Raw genomic sequence first — 13,602 nt, forward strand, 5'->3', positions numbered from 1 at the left:
GGGGTGCTGGGAGATGGGGGCAATGGGAGGAGGTGGGGGCAGTGGGAGGACAGGGGCAATGGGGAGGCCCTGGGAGGATGGGGGACACCGGGAGGACCGGGATAGCGGGAGAAGAGGAGGCGTTGGGAGGCCTGGGAGGATGCGGGGAGCACGGGGGGGTCCAGGGCGCGGGGCTCGGGCGGGCGCGCGGCGCGGGCCGGGCGGGCGCTGTCCGTTCAGCACCACGCGGGCCGGGCCGGGTCCCGCCCGGTCCCGCCCGGTGCCGCCCGGTGCCGCCCGGTGCCCGGTGCTCGTTCCGCGGGGGCGGGGCGGGCGCGGCGGCTGATCCCGGCCCACCCCCGGCCCCGGCCGCTTCCGGGTTCCTGTGGCCCCCCCGCCCGCGGCCCCCGGCCCGGCGGGGCGGCCCGGCTCTGAGGCGCCTCGGCTCGGCCCGGCCCCGCTGCCCGGTGCTCGGTGCTCGGCCCGGTCCGGTCCGGTCCGGCTCGGCCCGGCTGCGGGAGGCGCCCAGGATGCCCGAGGAGCGCGGGTGAGTGGGGGGAGGGCAGGGCGTAACCCCGGGATAGGCCCGCACCCGCTAGAGCATCTCCGGGTGCGGCATCTCCCGGCGCAGCATCCCCCCCGGTGCAGCACCCCCCCACCCCGCCCCGTTACAGCATCCCTCCAGTACGGCATCCCCACCCGCTACAGCATCTCCCGGTACAGCATCCCCCCCCCGATCCCATTACAACATCCCTCCGGTAAAGCATCCCCGCCCTGGTACAGCGTCTCTTGGTACAACATCCCCTCCGGTACAGCATCCCCCGCCACCCCATTACACCACCCCTCCGGTAAAGCATCCCCCCCGACCCGGTACAGCATCCCCCGGTTCAGCGCTCCTGTCGTGCCGCGTCTCCCCCCATACAGCATCCCCGGCACATCCCCCCCTGTGGAAGAGCATCCCCCGGTACAGCCCCTCCCGGTACAGCCCCCCTCCCCCCTTCCCGGTACAGCCCCTCCCGGTACAGCCACCCCCCCCTTCCCGGTACAGCCCCCCCGCCCCGGTACAGCCCCTCCCGGTACAGCCCCTCCCGGTACAGCTCCCCCCTGCCCGGTACAGCCCCCCAGGGCACCATCCCCTCTCCCCAAGCCGGTAAGAGCAGCTCCCTCTCCAACCCCCTCCCCGATTCCAGCCTCCCGGGAGCAGCCCCCCTCCCCGGCACAGCCCCTCCGGTGCCCCCTCCCCTTGTTGAGCTGCACTGGGGAAGGACGGTGGGGACTTGGGGGGGCTCTCGGGGGAGCAGCTGGTGTTTGGGGGGCGAATTTGGTTCTCATCCCCTCCAGGCTCCCCCCCAATATTAGCAGCCCCTCCAGTACGAGACACTGCAAAGGGGGCCCCATTAGATGCCCCCCCCGGCTGCTCCTCCCCTCCCAAATCCTCCCTTCTTCCTGAGGGAGGGAATGGGGGGCATCTTCCTCTTCCTCTCAAGAGGGAGTTGGGGGCTCCTATTTGGGGGGGCAGTTTTATCCCCCTCTTTAGAGGTGTCCTCTGCCCCAAAGCTGGGGGGACCCCAAATAAGGGACATGCATAGGAGGATCTGGGACCTGCCCTGTCCCCCAGCCCCTCTCCCACCTCGGGAGACCCCAAATCTCCCACCCCATGGGGTGGTGGGGAGCGGTCGGAATTACCCCCGCTCCCCCCAGCATCCTGGCAGGGGGAGGGGTGATGCCTCCATTCCAGACCACATACTGAGGGATGGGGGATAGAAACGGACGCTGTCCCCTGCCCTGCTTGTCCCTGTCCCCCAGCCCCGTGCCCCCCATGTCCCCTCTCCTCTGACCGCCCCCTCTCCCCCCAGCCCTGTCTCACCATGTCGGTCTCCAAGCTGCAGGACGTGGATGAGGTTTTTGGTGAGTTGCTGCAAGGGGACCCCCCCCTCCTTGTGGGGGCTCAGCCCTGCCTGTCCCTCCAAGTGTCCCTACCTGCTAGTGATGAGGTGAGATGGAAACTGAGGCTAGCAGGGGCATGGGGACATGGGGACATGGACGTGGGACACATGGAAGGACGTTCAGACACAAGGGGTGTGCGGGGGACAGGGCATGGGGACACCTATGGGACACATGGTCATGGGCACACGGCTGTGCATAGGGACACGCACAGGGCCACCCAGACATGGAGACACACACAGGGACATGCTGTGTCCCAATGGGGCCACACGAATGGTCAAGGCTGGAGCACTCGGAGGCTGCAGGGTCCATTGGGGCAGCAGGTGCTGTGAGGACACAGGGACAAACCCCTTAGTGCGGGGCTGGGACACACTGGGGTGACCCCGGTGAGAGCCTGGGCGGGGGTAGACCTGGGACAGGCACAGGTGATGGGGACAGGCGCAAGTGACAGGGACACGCTGTCCCCAGGGCCGCCAATGTGAACGAGCCCCGTGGTCCCCGCGGCTCCTCTCCCTGCCCTGCTCGTGGCCAGGGCGGCCTGTGCCGCGGGCACCGGGTGCCAGGCATCTCTTTCACTGCTTCTCTCTGTTCCTCTGTCCCCTGTCCGCTTCCACCGGGACCCTCCCTTCTCCCCAATTCTCCCCTATCCTCTCCCCGCTGGGACCCCCTGTCCGTGCCCTGATGCTCTCACCCTGTCTCCATGTCCCTCTGCCTGTCTCTCCTCTCCACTGGGCCTTCCCTCTGTGTCCGTCTGTCCATCCATCCCTCCCATCTCCACTATCCTCCCCTCCGTCTGCCCATCCACCTCCCGCTCTCCCATCCACCTCCTCCTCCCTGTCTGTGCATCCCTCCCTCCGCTCCCCTTGTCCCTCTGTCCCCATGTACCCCTCGATTTGTCCATCCTCCTCACCCGCCTGCCCCTCCATGCCCGTTCCCCCCCATCCGTCTGTCCGCCTGTCTCTCTCTCTCTGCCCCGGTCTCTCTTTCACCCCCAGATTTTACCGCTGTGGTTCCAGAGACGCAGCGGCTCGACAGCAGCCTGCAGAAGGCCCGTGCCCGCCTGCTAGCCAAGGGCCGGCGGCAGCGGCCGTCGCGCTCCCGCCTGCGAGACAGCGCCAGCTCCACCGAGGGCGAGGAGGGCCCCGAGCGCAGGGTAAGGACCCCCGGGGTCCCCACCGCCGGGCTGGCCACGGGAGACACCCACTTGGGCACGTGCAGCACGGCTGAGGGGACACCGGGGGGCAATGGGTGGCACAGGGTGGGGGGACGGGTGGACACGGGCAGGCCCTGGGGGGGTTGCAGGGGTTTGACCCCCCCGACCTCCCCTGTGCCCCCCAGGGAGGCGAGGGCAGCGGCAGCCCCGTGGCCGGGGGGCCGGGGGGCCGCTCGTCGCCGGCCTCGTCCCCGCTGCCCTTCTCCCGCGGCGCCGAGTTCTCCTTCGAGGGCGCGCGGCGGGCGCCGGGGGAGCCCGCGGGCCCCTCGCCGCCCCGCGGCCGCTACCGGCCCCTCACCAACGCCTCGTCCCAGGAGGGGCTGGCGGGCACCCCCTCGCCCAAGTCCTGCCCCAGCTCCGACAGCTCGCCCGGCTTCGCCCGCCGCGACGCCCGGCCCCAGCGGCACAGCGAAGGTGAGCGGGTGCTGCAGCGCCCGGACCTTCCCTGTCCCCCACCGGCTGACGGGAACGGGGGTCCCCGACCTCGGCAAAGCCTCCAAGGGGTCCCCTACCCCGTGGGTGGGTAGGGGGCAGCGGGTGATGCCCCCTCTCCTGCAGATGACAGCCGAGACATGAGCCCCCCGGAGCCGGCCAGCCCCACCGTGGGGCTGGACAAGAAAACACGGAGGAAATTCCTGGATCTGGGGTGAGTCTCGGCCCTGCAGAGGGAGCATCCAGGGGCTGGAGAGAGGAGCAGAAGGAAGGGAGAGAGGGATGGGGAGATGCATGGAGGGATGGTAGGAACAGACGGGAGGATGGAAGGATGATGGATGGACGGAGATGTGCCAGCCCGGTGGCCCGTGAGGGGTCACGGCCCCAGGGTCCAGACCCTGCACTCCGGAGTGACTCCCTGTCCCGCAGGGTGACCCTGCGCCGGGCGTCCTCCAGCAAGAGCAAGAAGGAGAAGGGGAGCAACCGCCTGTCCATGGGCAGCAGGTGAGGGGGGCCACAAAGACCCAAAGCAGGGGGGGGTCAAGGTGGCCCCGCGTGACCCCACGTGGCCCTGTCCCCAGGGATGTGGCCGAGGGCTCCGGCCGTGCCGCGGGGTCGCCCTTCCTGCCCTTCTCATGGTTCTCGGATGGCGCCAAGGGCTCTGCGTCGCCGGGCACCGCTTCGCCCGCCGGCTCCCCCCGGCACGAGGGGCTCAGCCCCGCCAAATCTGCCTCCCAGGTCAGTGCCGGGCATGGGGGCACTGAGCCCTATAGGGCCGGGTGCCTATAGGGGAGGGTGCGGGAGCTCTGTGGGGTCAGGAGGTCTATGGGATTAGGAGCACCTATGGAACTAAGTCTAGGGATGGAGCAGGGTTAGGTACCTATAAGAGAGGGAGCCAGAGTTCTATAGGGTCAGGAGAGCTCTAAAGGGGGGCAGCAGAGTCCTATAAGTGTAGATAGCTATAGGGGGGAGTATCAGACCCCTACAGCTATAGGGGCAGGTACCTCCCAGGGAGCTCCCTATGGGCAGGGTGCTCCAGGACGGGCAGGACCCCACGGTGCAAGGGGGCCAGCACTGCCCTCTGCCCCCCAGGAATCGACGCTGAGCGACGACTCGACGCCGCCCAGCTCCAGCCCGCGGCTGCCCGGCGCCGCGGCCACCAAGTGCTCCTACCCCTATCACACCTTGTCCCAGTCCTCGGACGAGGTGAGCCCCGGGGCCACGGGCCCAGATCATCCCTGCTCGGCTGCCTCCCCCGGCTGATCCTGCCCCCCACGCTCAGTTCCTGGATGAGCCCCCCGGCGCCGCCGCGGGCTGGACGTGCCAGCAGGTCGGCCAGTGGCTGGAGAGCCTCAACCTGGAGCAGTACGTGGAGGAGTTCTCAGCCCACGGGGTCGATGGCCCCCGGCTCCTGCACCTCGATGGCACCAAGCTCAAGGTACAGGGCAGGTTCCCTCACCTCTGCTGGGGGGCGGTGGGTTCTAGGTACAGATTGGGCACCAGGCAAGAGGTTCTAGGTACCCCAAGGGGTTGGGTGCAGGGCAAGAGGTTCTAGATGCCCCAACGAGTCAGGCACTGGGCAAGAGCCCCAATGGTTCTAGATGCCCCAATGGGCAGGAGGGGTTCTAGGTGCCTGGTTACGCTCCCACAGGCAAATCAAGGCAATCCTGCAGGATGTTCCAGGGAGGAGGAGGGTGGTATCAGGTATCCCAACACTCCGTCCCAGGGGGTAGCAGGCACATGGCGGTGGTTCCAAAGGGCTGAAGGCGGAGGGGTTCAGGCACCTCAACAAGATGATCCATGTGAAGGGGTGCAGGGGGGTTCCAGGTACCTCGAAGGGTGAGGGAGGCGCAGGAGGGGTCCCGGCCCCCCCAGGCCAGGGCAGGGGCCGCCTCTTGTCCCCACGGCGAGCGCTCCCGCGTGCGGCAGGCGCTGGGGGTGGGCAGCTCGCAGGACCGCGCGCTGCTCAAGAGGAAGCTCAAGGAGCTCAGCCTGGCCGCCGAGAAGGAGCGCAAGGCCCAGGAGAAGGCCGAGAAGCAGCGGGAGAAGCAGAAGAAGAAGGACCAGGAGCAGCGGAGGAGCTAGGGGAGGGCCAGCAGCGCCCCAGCACCTCCTGCAGCCCCCGGGATGCCCGGGGGGCCCCCGGCACCGGCACCCGCCAAGCGCAGCCAAGGGACCGCGGTGCCACCAGGCCCAGACGAGCACAGAGCGACGTGTCCCCCCCCTCCCTGCCTGCACCCCCCACCCCACGGGCACAGACCGGGGCCTGGGCCCCTTTTCCGGATGCAGATGGCACAGCAGCCCCCACCCCGTCCCCACCCCGCGCCCCAAAAGGCCCAGGGGTCCCAGACACCCCCATCCCGGCACCGGCCAAGAGCAGCGCGTGGCCTGGCCCCCCCCCCGGGACGCAGCAAAGCCAATGCTGATCCCCCCCATCCCCAATTCCCCACCTAAAACCGACCCGGCCGCGGTGGCGTGGGTGGCACCCAGGAAATAAAAGGGTAACGAGGGACAGTGCAGACCCGTGTCACAACATGCGCCGGATGGGGAGATGAGGGGACACTGGGAGTGGGGGGACAGGGTCCAACATGTGGCCGCTGCCTGGCTCTCCCTCCCCAGGCAGGGAGCCTTTGCCACCAGTGTCCCCATGTGCCACCCTGTGACGGTGCCCAGGCTGGTGCTCTGTCGCACCAAGCCTGGGTGACCCTGGCACAGGTGAAGCGAGGCACGGAGCAGTGACACACGCGGGGGTCATGGCGCGGGGACCCCAGTGCCCTGGGATGGGACCATTCCCCCAAGAGCCGTGTCCCCATCCGGGAGCCAGGACGGCCCAACCGGTGCATAGAGAGGGTGGGGGGGTCCTGGGGCCCCAAAAAGCCACAAGAGGAGCTCAGTCAACATCCACTTTAGTGACAGCACGGGGAGGGGGACGGAGGAGAGGGGCGGGGGGGAGCGATGCCCGAGGGGGTCCCAACATGCTGCAGGGAACCCACCGTGTCCCCCTGCCCAGGTAAGTGCAGCTCATAGTGCAATATGGGGACAAGCAGGGAGCTGGGGGGGGCTGGGGGGTCGTGTCCCCTCTCCCCAGGGAGGCCGGAGGGGCAGGGAGGTGCCATTGGCGACGCTGGAAAGGGCCACCCCCTCGGTGCCCCTAGGACATACCCCCCAATGCGGGGTACAGGGGGGGACAGGGGGTGTTCCCCCTTCACGCAGCTCCCCGGGGGGACAAGGTGCACCCATAGGGCACCTCTGCCATGTACCAAAGTGCCACCAACCCCGGGGGGTGAGGGACCCCCCAGCCACGCTCCCCCCTCCAGAGCCCCCCCGTGTTTCACACACTTCCCGGTGAGCACTAAAAAAGCCTCCCCGGCTCCAGCTTGCCCCGGGGGCAGCCAAAACCGGGCTACTAAAAAGACGCTCGTGTCAAACACACACCCACGATGTGGAGGGGACACGGGGGGCCGGCACCGCGTCCCCCCAGCCCCCTGGCGCGGGGGCAGCTCCAGCCCGTGCGGGAAGCTGGGCCCAGGGCTAGGGCACACGGTAGGTGGACGTGTTCTTGGGCTCGGTGCTGGGCACGCACCAGTCACCGGCCTCCTGGCTCGCCTGGTAGTGCCGCCACGCCGACTTGTTGTAGACGGGCAGCCGCTCCACCGAGTCCGTGGACAGGGCCTGGGAGGGACACCGGGTGGCTGGGGACAGCCCTGCGGCCACGGCAGGGCTGGGGACCCAGCGGGCACAGCGCAGAGGGAAAGGGACGGGGGGAAAAGGCACCTTTAGGTAGATGACGGCGTCGGTGCCGAAGCCCTCCATGGAGAAGAGCTGCAGGTCGCCCTGGAAGTACTTGGCGTAGAGGCGGGAGATGGGCAAGCCGTAGCCGAAGCCAGCCTGCCGGGGGGCACGATGGGGTTAGGGTCTTTCGGATCTGTGCCCGGCACCCAGGGATGTACCCACAGCGTCCCCAGATGTCACCAGGCCAGCCCGAGCAGCCCCAGAAGACAACGCGTTGCTTCCAGGCATCCCCAAACGCCGCTGCGGCATTCCCGAAGACACCGTGCCACCCCCAAACAGCTCCGTGCCACCCTAGGCATTGGTGTGCCACCTCCAGGGGGGTACTAGTGTCACCATGTCACCTCCAGGGGGGTCCTAGAGTCACCCTGCCACCTCTGGGGGCGTCCTAGTGTCACCCCGCCACCTCCAGGGGGGTCCTAGTGTCACCATGTCACATCCAGGGGGGTCCTAGTGTCACCCCGCCACCTCCAGGGGGGTCCTAGTGTCATCATGTCACCTCCGGGGGCATCCTAGTGTCACCCCGCCACCTCCGGGGGCGTCCTAGTGTCATCATGTCACCTCCGGGGGCATCCTAGTGTCACCCCGCCACCTCCGGGGGCGTCCTAGTGTCACCATGTCACCTCCAGGGGGGTCCTAGTGTCACCCCGCCACCTCCGGGGAGGACCTGATGTTACCATGCCACCTCCCACCATCCCCAGGCCAAACCCCAGCACCCCGAGGTGCCCCCAAGTCCCCCCCAGCAGCCACCCGGGCGCTGTGCGGGTCCCATGGCACCTACCAGGGGGGCGCCCCCCGTGCCCAGCTGCGGGGTGGGAGCGGTGGAGTACAGGTAGCTGAAGAGACGGTCGATTTTGCGCAGGGGGACGCCCATGCCCCGGTCACTCATCTGAAAGAGGCGGCGGAGGGGGTAAAGTCCCGCATTCCCGGCGCCCTCCCACCCTCCCCGACACACAGTGTCACCCTGCGAGGACCGGCGGTGGCAGCATGGTCCCCCGCGCACCTTGATGGAGAGGTCTTCCTCGCCCAGGGCCACCATCACCTTGATGGCCGGGAGGCGCGGGCTGTTCTCGTGGCTCTCCACCGTGGCTCGCATGGCGTTCTGCGGGGCAAGGGGACCCAAGTGGCCATCGGGGGGCCCCCCATGCGCCCCCTGGCCACACTTTCCCACCCTGCCTGTCCCCAAGGGGTTTGGGCAGCGGCAGGTCCTGCAGAGCAATGCGGGGATTTACCTTGAACAGCTCAAAGAGCATGTGGTAGAGGTGCGATGGGACGTAGACGATGCTGATGGGCTGCTTGGAGTTGTTTGCTGCGGGGAGGAGAGGGGCCATCAGGCTCCCCAAGCCCCAACGAGCCGCCCGAGAGTCCCCAGGCCGCCCCCGGCCTCACCGTTCACCTCCTCGATCTCCAGGTCCGGCGAGGCCATGTAGTACTTGTCACACAGGAGCTTGGCCATGTTGTAGGCGTCTGGGGCGCAGGGGAGAAGCGGAGGAGTCAACACGTGTCCCCGTCCCACTCCCCCCAGCGTGGAGGTGGATTTGGGGCCCTCCTTCTGCAGACAGCCAAATCTCCCGCCTTCCTGGAGATCCACCAAACTCCCGGCTTCCTCCGGAGCAACCTCAAGGCACGAGGGACCTCAGGCAGCGTGCTGGGCTGAGACCCACCCAACTCATGACACAGATGGCTCCCAACCAGGAAGATCCACGGGGCAAGGAAAAGATTAAGGATCCTGGACCCCCATCACCCCCATCCCTGGCGCCCCACAGACCTCTCACGACGTTGGCCACGCCGCAGTGCGGGTCGATGCTGCCGATGTGCTTGGGGTGCGCGGGGTTGGTGCTGCCGTCGAAGAGCAGAGCTGCGGGGAGACACCAGCGTCAAGGCCAGCCCGGGGACCCCCAGCTCGGGGCTGGGGACGAGGGGGACACAGGGGACAAGGGCAGGAAATGAGAGCATCATGGGCAGGGACGCCGGGAGCTGGCAGGGCAAGGGGGATGCCCGGGGTTTGGGGGGCACCCAGGGCCAGCAGGGACCCTGGGAGCAGTGGGAAGATGCCCTGGGGACACCCCTGGGACAGGGCCTCACTGTGCTGGTTGAGGAGCATGCGGATGGAGATGCGGCTCAGGTAGAAGCGGTCCAGGAAGTACTGGATGTTCTGGTTGGACACGGGGTCGTCCCCGTAGGCCTCCTTGTACTCGATCACGCCCTGTGCCATGGTGGGCACCACGTCGTTGTGCCGGTTGCGGATGGTGACGAGGGCGTCCGTGAACCTAGGGAGCAAGGGGAGGTAAAGAGCCAGCCGGGACACCCATTCCGGGCAGGAGACTGTATTCCAGGCCAGGTTTCCCCGAGGGCTGGAGCAGGGAGCACCAGGGAAAACCTGGAGCAGATTCCGGTGGCTCCAGGATGTTCAAGTTGCCTCTTTGGGTAGGCAAAGGGGCAGTTTGGGTCCAAAACACGGTGCAACATGCCAGGACACGGGGACAATGTCAGTGCTCACCAGAGCCAGCCTGGGAGGAGGTGACACCCCAGGGACGTCACCAGGATGCCAGGTTGCCACCCCCAACTTACTGTCCCAAGGTGGCCTGGTCCTCGGGGTCCCTGTCGAGGAACTCCATGATGTCCAGCAGGCTCTGGACGTACCTGCGGAAGGAGTCGGTCACCTCCCACTCAGGACCCCCTCCCCAAGACACAGGGCACCCTGGGGACCCCCGGGCATAAGGTGCCCCCAAAGGTGCTGCTCCCAAGTGGGGAGAGGCGGCTCAGCACCCCAAAAAGGGGGGCACCCCTGCCAAGTCCCCACCATGAGCTTGTAGGACCCCCCTCCAAGTCGATCCCAGCGCCTTCCCCCCAAGGACACAGGGATGGGAGCAGCCGGGGGGCACAGCCCCACTGACAGGCCTGGGGGCAGCTCAAGAGGGGACACTTTGGGGACCCCCTCAAGTGCCGCCAGTCCCGAGGGGCTTTGGGAGGGGGCCCTGGCTGTGGGGCCGGGCTGGCAGCGGCCACGTCGCGGGCGGCAGGGGCTGAGAACGCTGCACAAACAACTCGTCACGTGGCTGCACTGGGATAAGGTTCAAGCTGCCGCCGGCTGGCAGGGGGACACAGCCCTTAAAGGGACATGCGGAGCCTTCCCCCACCCGCCCCCCACGGGGATGGGGACACCCGGCCAGCAGGGCTGGCTCTGTCCTTTTGGTGGGGACAGCAGGCGAGCGCAGGACACAGGGCTGGGGACACCCTGTCTGGCACCTGGTGTCACTGCCCCAGAGGGCCGGGGGTCCTGCCCAGGGGGACACCCTCCCTGTGGCACTGGCCTGGCCTGGCCCTTCCCCATTCCCCCCTCCCCGTCCCAGCAAGTCCTCCTGGATGTCCCAGGAGGAGAGTCAGCAGCAGCGGTGGCACCTGCGGTGGCAGCGGGACCCATGCAGGTGACAGCAGTGGGACCCATGGTGGCGGGAGCTGCGGTGGCGGGACCAGCAGTGTCACCTGTGGGGATCCTGCTGCCGAGGGCAGGGCCCACGGTGGCAGCGGCCCCCGCAGTGGTGGGACCCTCAGAGCTGGTGGATCTACAGCAGCACCCCATGGGTGACAGCGCTGGGACCGGCGGCGGGACCCCCACGAGCAACGGCGATGATGACGATGGGAGCCAGGCAGGTGGCGTCGGCGGGCCCTGCGCGGGTGGCAGCACCCATGGGTGCTCACCAGCTCTGCACCAGCTGCACGGAGGGGGTGTGCAGCACGCGGTCGGGCAGCAGGTTGATCTCCTTCATGATGTTGGAGAGGCGGACGGGCAGCTCCTGGCGCAGGAAGGCGAAGGACGTCTTCTCACAGGCATTGCTGGAGCCTGCGGGAAAGGGGGGACGTGTGTGTGACACCCAGGGGGGTAAGGGGACAGCAGAGGATCCACAGTGTGACACGGAGCCAGCTCAGTCCCTCTATCAGCAGGGTGCAAGCAGGGGTACCGGGAAGCAGCAGGTCTCTGTGCTCGGCTAAGCAGGGATCCAAGGAGAGGGGACAGGATGGGGACACAGCGGAGCCCCTTTGCGGGGCAGCCCATTCAGCCACTGGAGCCCAAACTGGGAGCCCCCGGGCACCCTCAGTGCAGGGGGCACCCAAACGGCCCCAGGGCCCGAGATCCCCCTTCCCACACGGAGCAGCCGGGAGCTGCAGCCCCCGAGCGCGGGCGCAGCTGCGGGTGACAGCGCCCAGGGGACATGGGTAAATATAGCAGTGACCTTAGAGCAGCCAGCGGGAGCCAGGGCTGGACGGGAAGCGGCTGCAGACCCCAGGGAAGGGCAGCGGGAGCCCTGCCCCGTTCGGGTATTTACCCGGGGTAGTCCCCAGCGGGCACCACCGGGGCTGCACAGGCCGGGGAGAAACCCTGGGCTGGGTATTTACCCATCTGTGCAGGCAAGGAAGGGCTGTCCCTGGACAGTGCATTCAGGAGGGGAATAGTTACCCGGGTGAGTACGGCACAGGGCTGTGCACAGGGTTATTTACCCGGCAGCGGTGCAAGGGGCCAGGAGATGCCCTGGCCTTAGCACAGACAGGGTTTGCAGCTGGCAGGTATTCACCCAGCCTGGAGGACACCGGCGATGCTGAGGTTGTACTTACCCGGGGGGTATTTACCTGGTAAGCATGGCCGGGGGGCACCCGTTTTTACCCAGGGCAGTATTTACCCAGCTGGAGGCCTTTCCCCAGCAGAAGTATCTCCCTGCAGGCACTTATAAGGCAGGTAAATATTTCCACAAGCAGGTGTATATAGAGACAACTGCCTCAGAAATGGATTTTTCCCCAGACCTGGTTATTTACCAGGGATCTCTCCCTGAGGGCAGTGCCGGAACAGCCAGCCCCTCAACCTGGGTATTTATGAGGGTGGGAAGAGGGGGATTATTTACCGGGTGTTTACGGGGCGAGGGTGCGGGATGGCAGTACCTGCTCAAAGCAGCCGCTGCCCTGGGTATTTATGGTGGAAGGGGGAGTTATTTACCCGGAGGCGGGTGTTTTCCAGCGGAGGGGCGGGGCATAGGAGCTCGGCTGGGCCAGGCCGGGTGCGGACCGGGAGCCGGAGGAAGGAGGAGGAGGAAGGAGGGTATTTGCCCGGGAGGGGGGCCGGGTATTTACCGAAGTCCAGGAACTGCTTCATGGAGAGCGGCGAGGGCGAGAACTTGCTGAAGTGCTCGATGTAGGTGGGCACGCCGGCCAGCGCCGCGCGCTTCGCCAGGCACCGCAGCAGCCGCATGGCCCCGGTCCCGGCCCCGGGCCGGCCCGAGCCCCCGGTCCCGGTCCCGGTCCCGACCCGCCGGCCCCGGCCCGGCGCTGGCCCCGCCCCGCGCCGCGCGCAAACACCCCGCCCGCCGTCCAATCGCCGCGCGCCCCGCCCGCTGGCCCCGCCCCCTGCGGCCCCGCCCCCTGCGGCCCGCACCCCTTCGTGCCCGCCGCGCTCGGCGCCACCCGGGGGTTTATCCCGCAGGTGCCCGGCCCTGCCTTAGCCCCGCCCACCCGGGTGTTTACCCCTGTCCACCGGGTATTTACCGCCCTGCTGCCCCTGTCCACCCGGGTGTTATTGCCCTGTTATCCCTATCCACGGGGTATTTACTGCCCTGCTGCCCCTGTCCACCCAGGTGTTTACTGTCCCTCCTACCCCTGTCCACCCGGGTGTTACTGCCTTGCTACCCCTGTCCACCCGGGTATTTACTGCCCTGCTGTCCCTGTACACCTGGGTACTTACTGCCCTGCTACCCCTGTCCACCGGGTATTTACTGCCCTACTACCCCTGTCCACTGGGTATTTACTCCCCCTGCTACCCCTATCCACCGGGTACTTACTGCCCTGCTACCCCGTCCATCCGGGTGTTTCTGCCCTGCTACCCACTGTCCACCGGGTATTTACTGCCCTGCTGCCCCTGTCCACCCAACTACTTATACCTCATTGTCCCTGCCCAGCCGGGTATTTACCCGTCTGATACCCCTACCCCCTCCAAGATAATTTCCCCCAAGGTATCTTCCCTCCATTCCCCCTCTCCACAGGGGGTATCTTCCCTCCCTTTCCCCTTCCCCATATTCCCCCTCTCCTGCTCCCGTTATCCTCGCGCACTTGGGGCAACGGCCCCCGACACCCCCCTCTCCCGCCCACCTCCGAGCCCAGAGCCCCCGCTCCAGGCCGGGAAGGGCACACGGAGGAGGACGGAGGTTACAAATCCCAGAGCGAGGCTTTATTGGGCACCGGGGCAGAGCACGCGCCCG

The 13,602-nt window shown here is 67.6% G+C and overlaps 2 protein-coding genes across 2 annotated transcripts; one reads left to right on the forward strand and one right to left on the reverse strand.

Moving 5' to 3' along the window:
• The first annotated feature begins 461 nt into the window (after positions 1–461).
• SAMD14 (sterile alpha motif domain containing 14) lies at positions 462–5,653 on the forward strand. Its single transcript, XM_088532638.1, has 10 exons — positions 462–526; positions 1,836–1,887; positions 2,919–3,076; positions 3,262–3,550; positions 3,695–3,782; positions 3,998–4,072; positions 4,150–4,306; positions 4,661–4,774; positions 4,851–5,006; positions 5,498–5,653. The coding sequence occupies exons 2-10, from the start codon at positions 1,848–1,850 to the stop codon at positions 5,651–5,653; spliced, it is 1,233 nt and encodes a 410-aa protein (XP_088388764.1). The 5' UTR covers positions 462–526; positions 1,836–1,847.
• A 1,446-nt stretch (positions 5,654–7,099) lies between these two features.
• Positions 7,100–12,612, reverse strand: PDK2 (pyruvate dehydrogenase kinase 2). The gene is made up of 11 exons (XM_088532629.1): positions 12,482–12,612; positions 11,060–11,201; positions 9,929–10,000; positions 9,443–9,627; positions 9,126–9,215; positions 8,747–8,824; positions 8,590–8,666; positions 8,361–8,459; positions 8,139–8,246; positions 7,343–7,456; positions 7,100–7,240 (listed from the first exon to the last, which is right to left on the reverse strand). Exons 1-11 carry the CDS (start codon positions 12,597–12,599, stop codon positions 7,100–7,102), a joined length of 1,224 nt encoding a protein of 407 aa, XP_088388755.1. The 5' UTR covers positions 12,600–12,612.
• Between the last annotated feature and the right edge of the window lie 990 nt (positions 12,613–13,602).

The sequence above is a fragment of the Tinamus guttatus genome, unplaced genomic scaffold (assembly GCF_059628265.1).
Source record: "Tinamus guttatus ecotype Peru unplaced genomic scaffold, ASM5962826v1 Tinamus_guttatus_pri_ptg000463l, whole genome shotgun sequence".
Lineage (NCBI taxonomy): Eukaryota > Metazoa > Chordata > Aves > Tinamiformes > Tinamidae > Tinamus > Tinamus guttatus.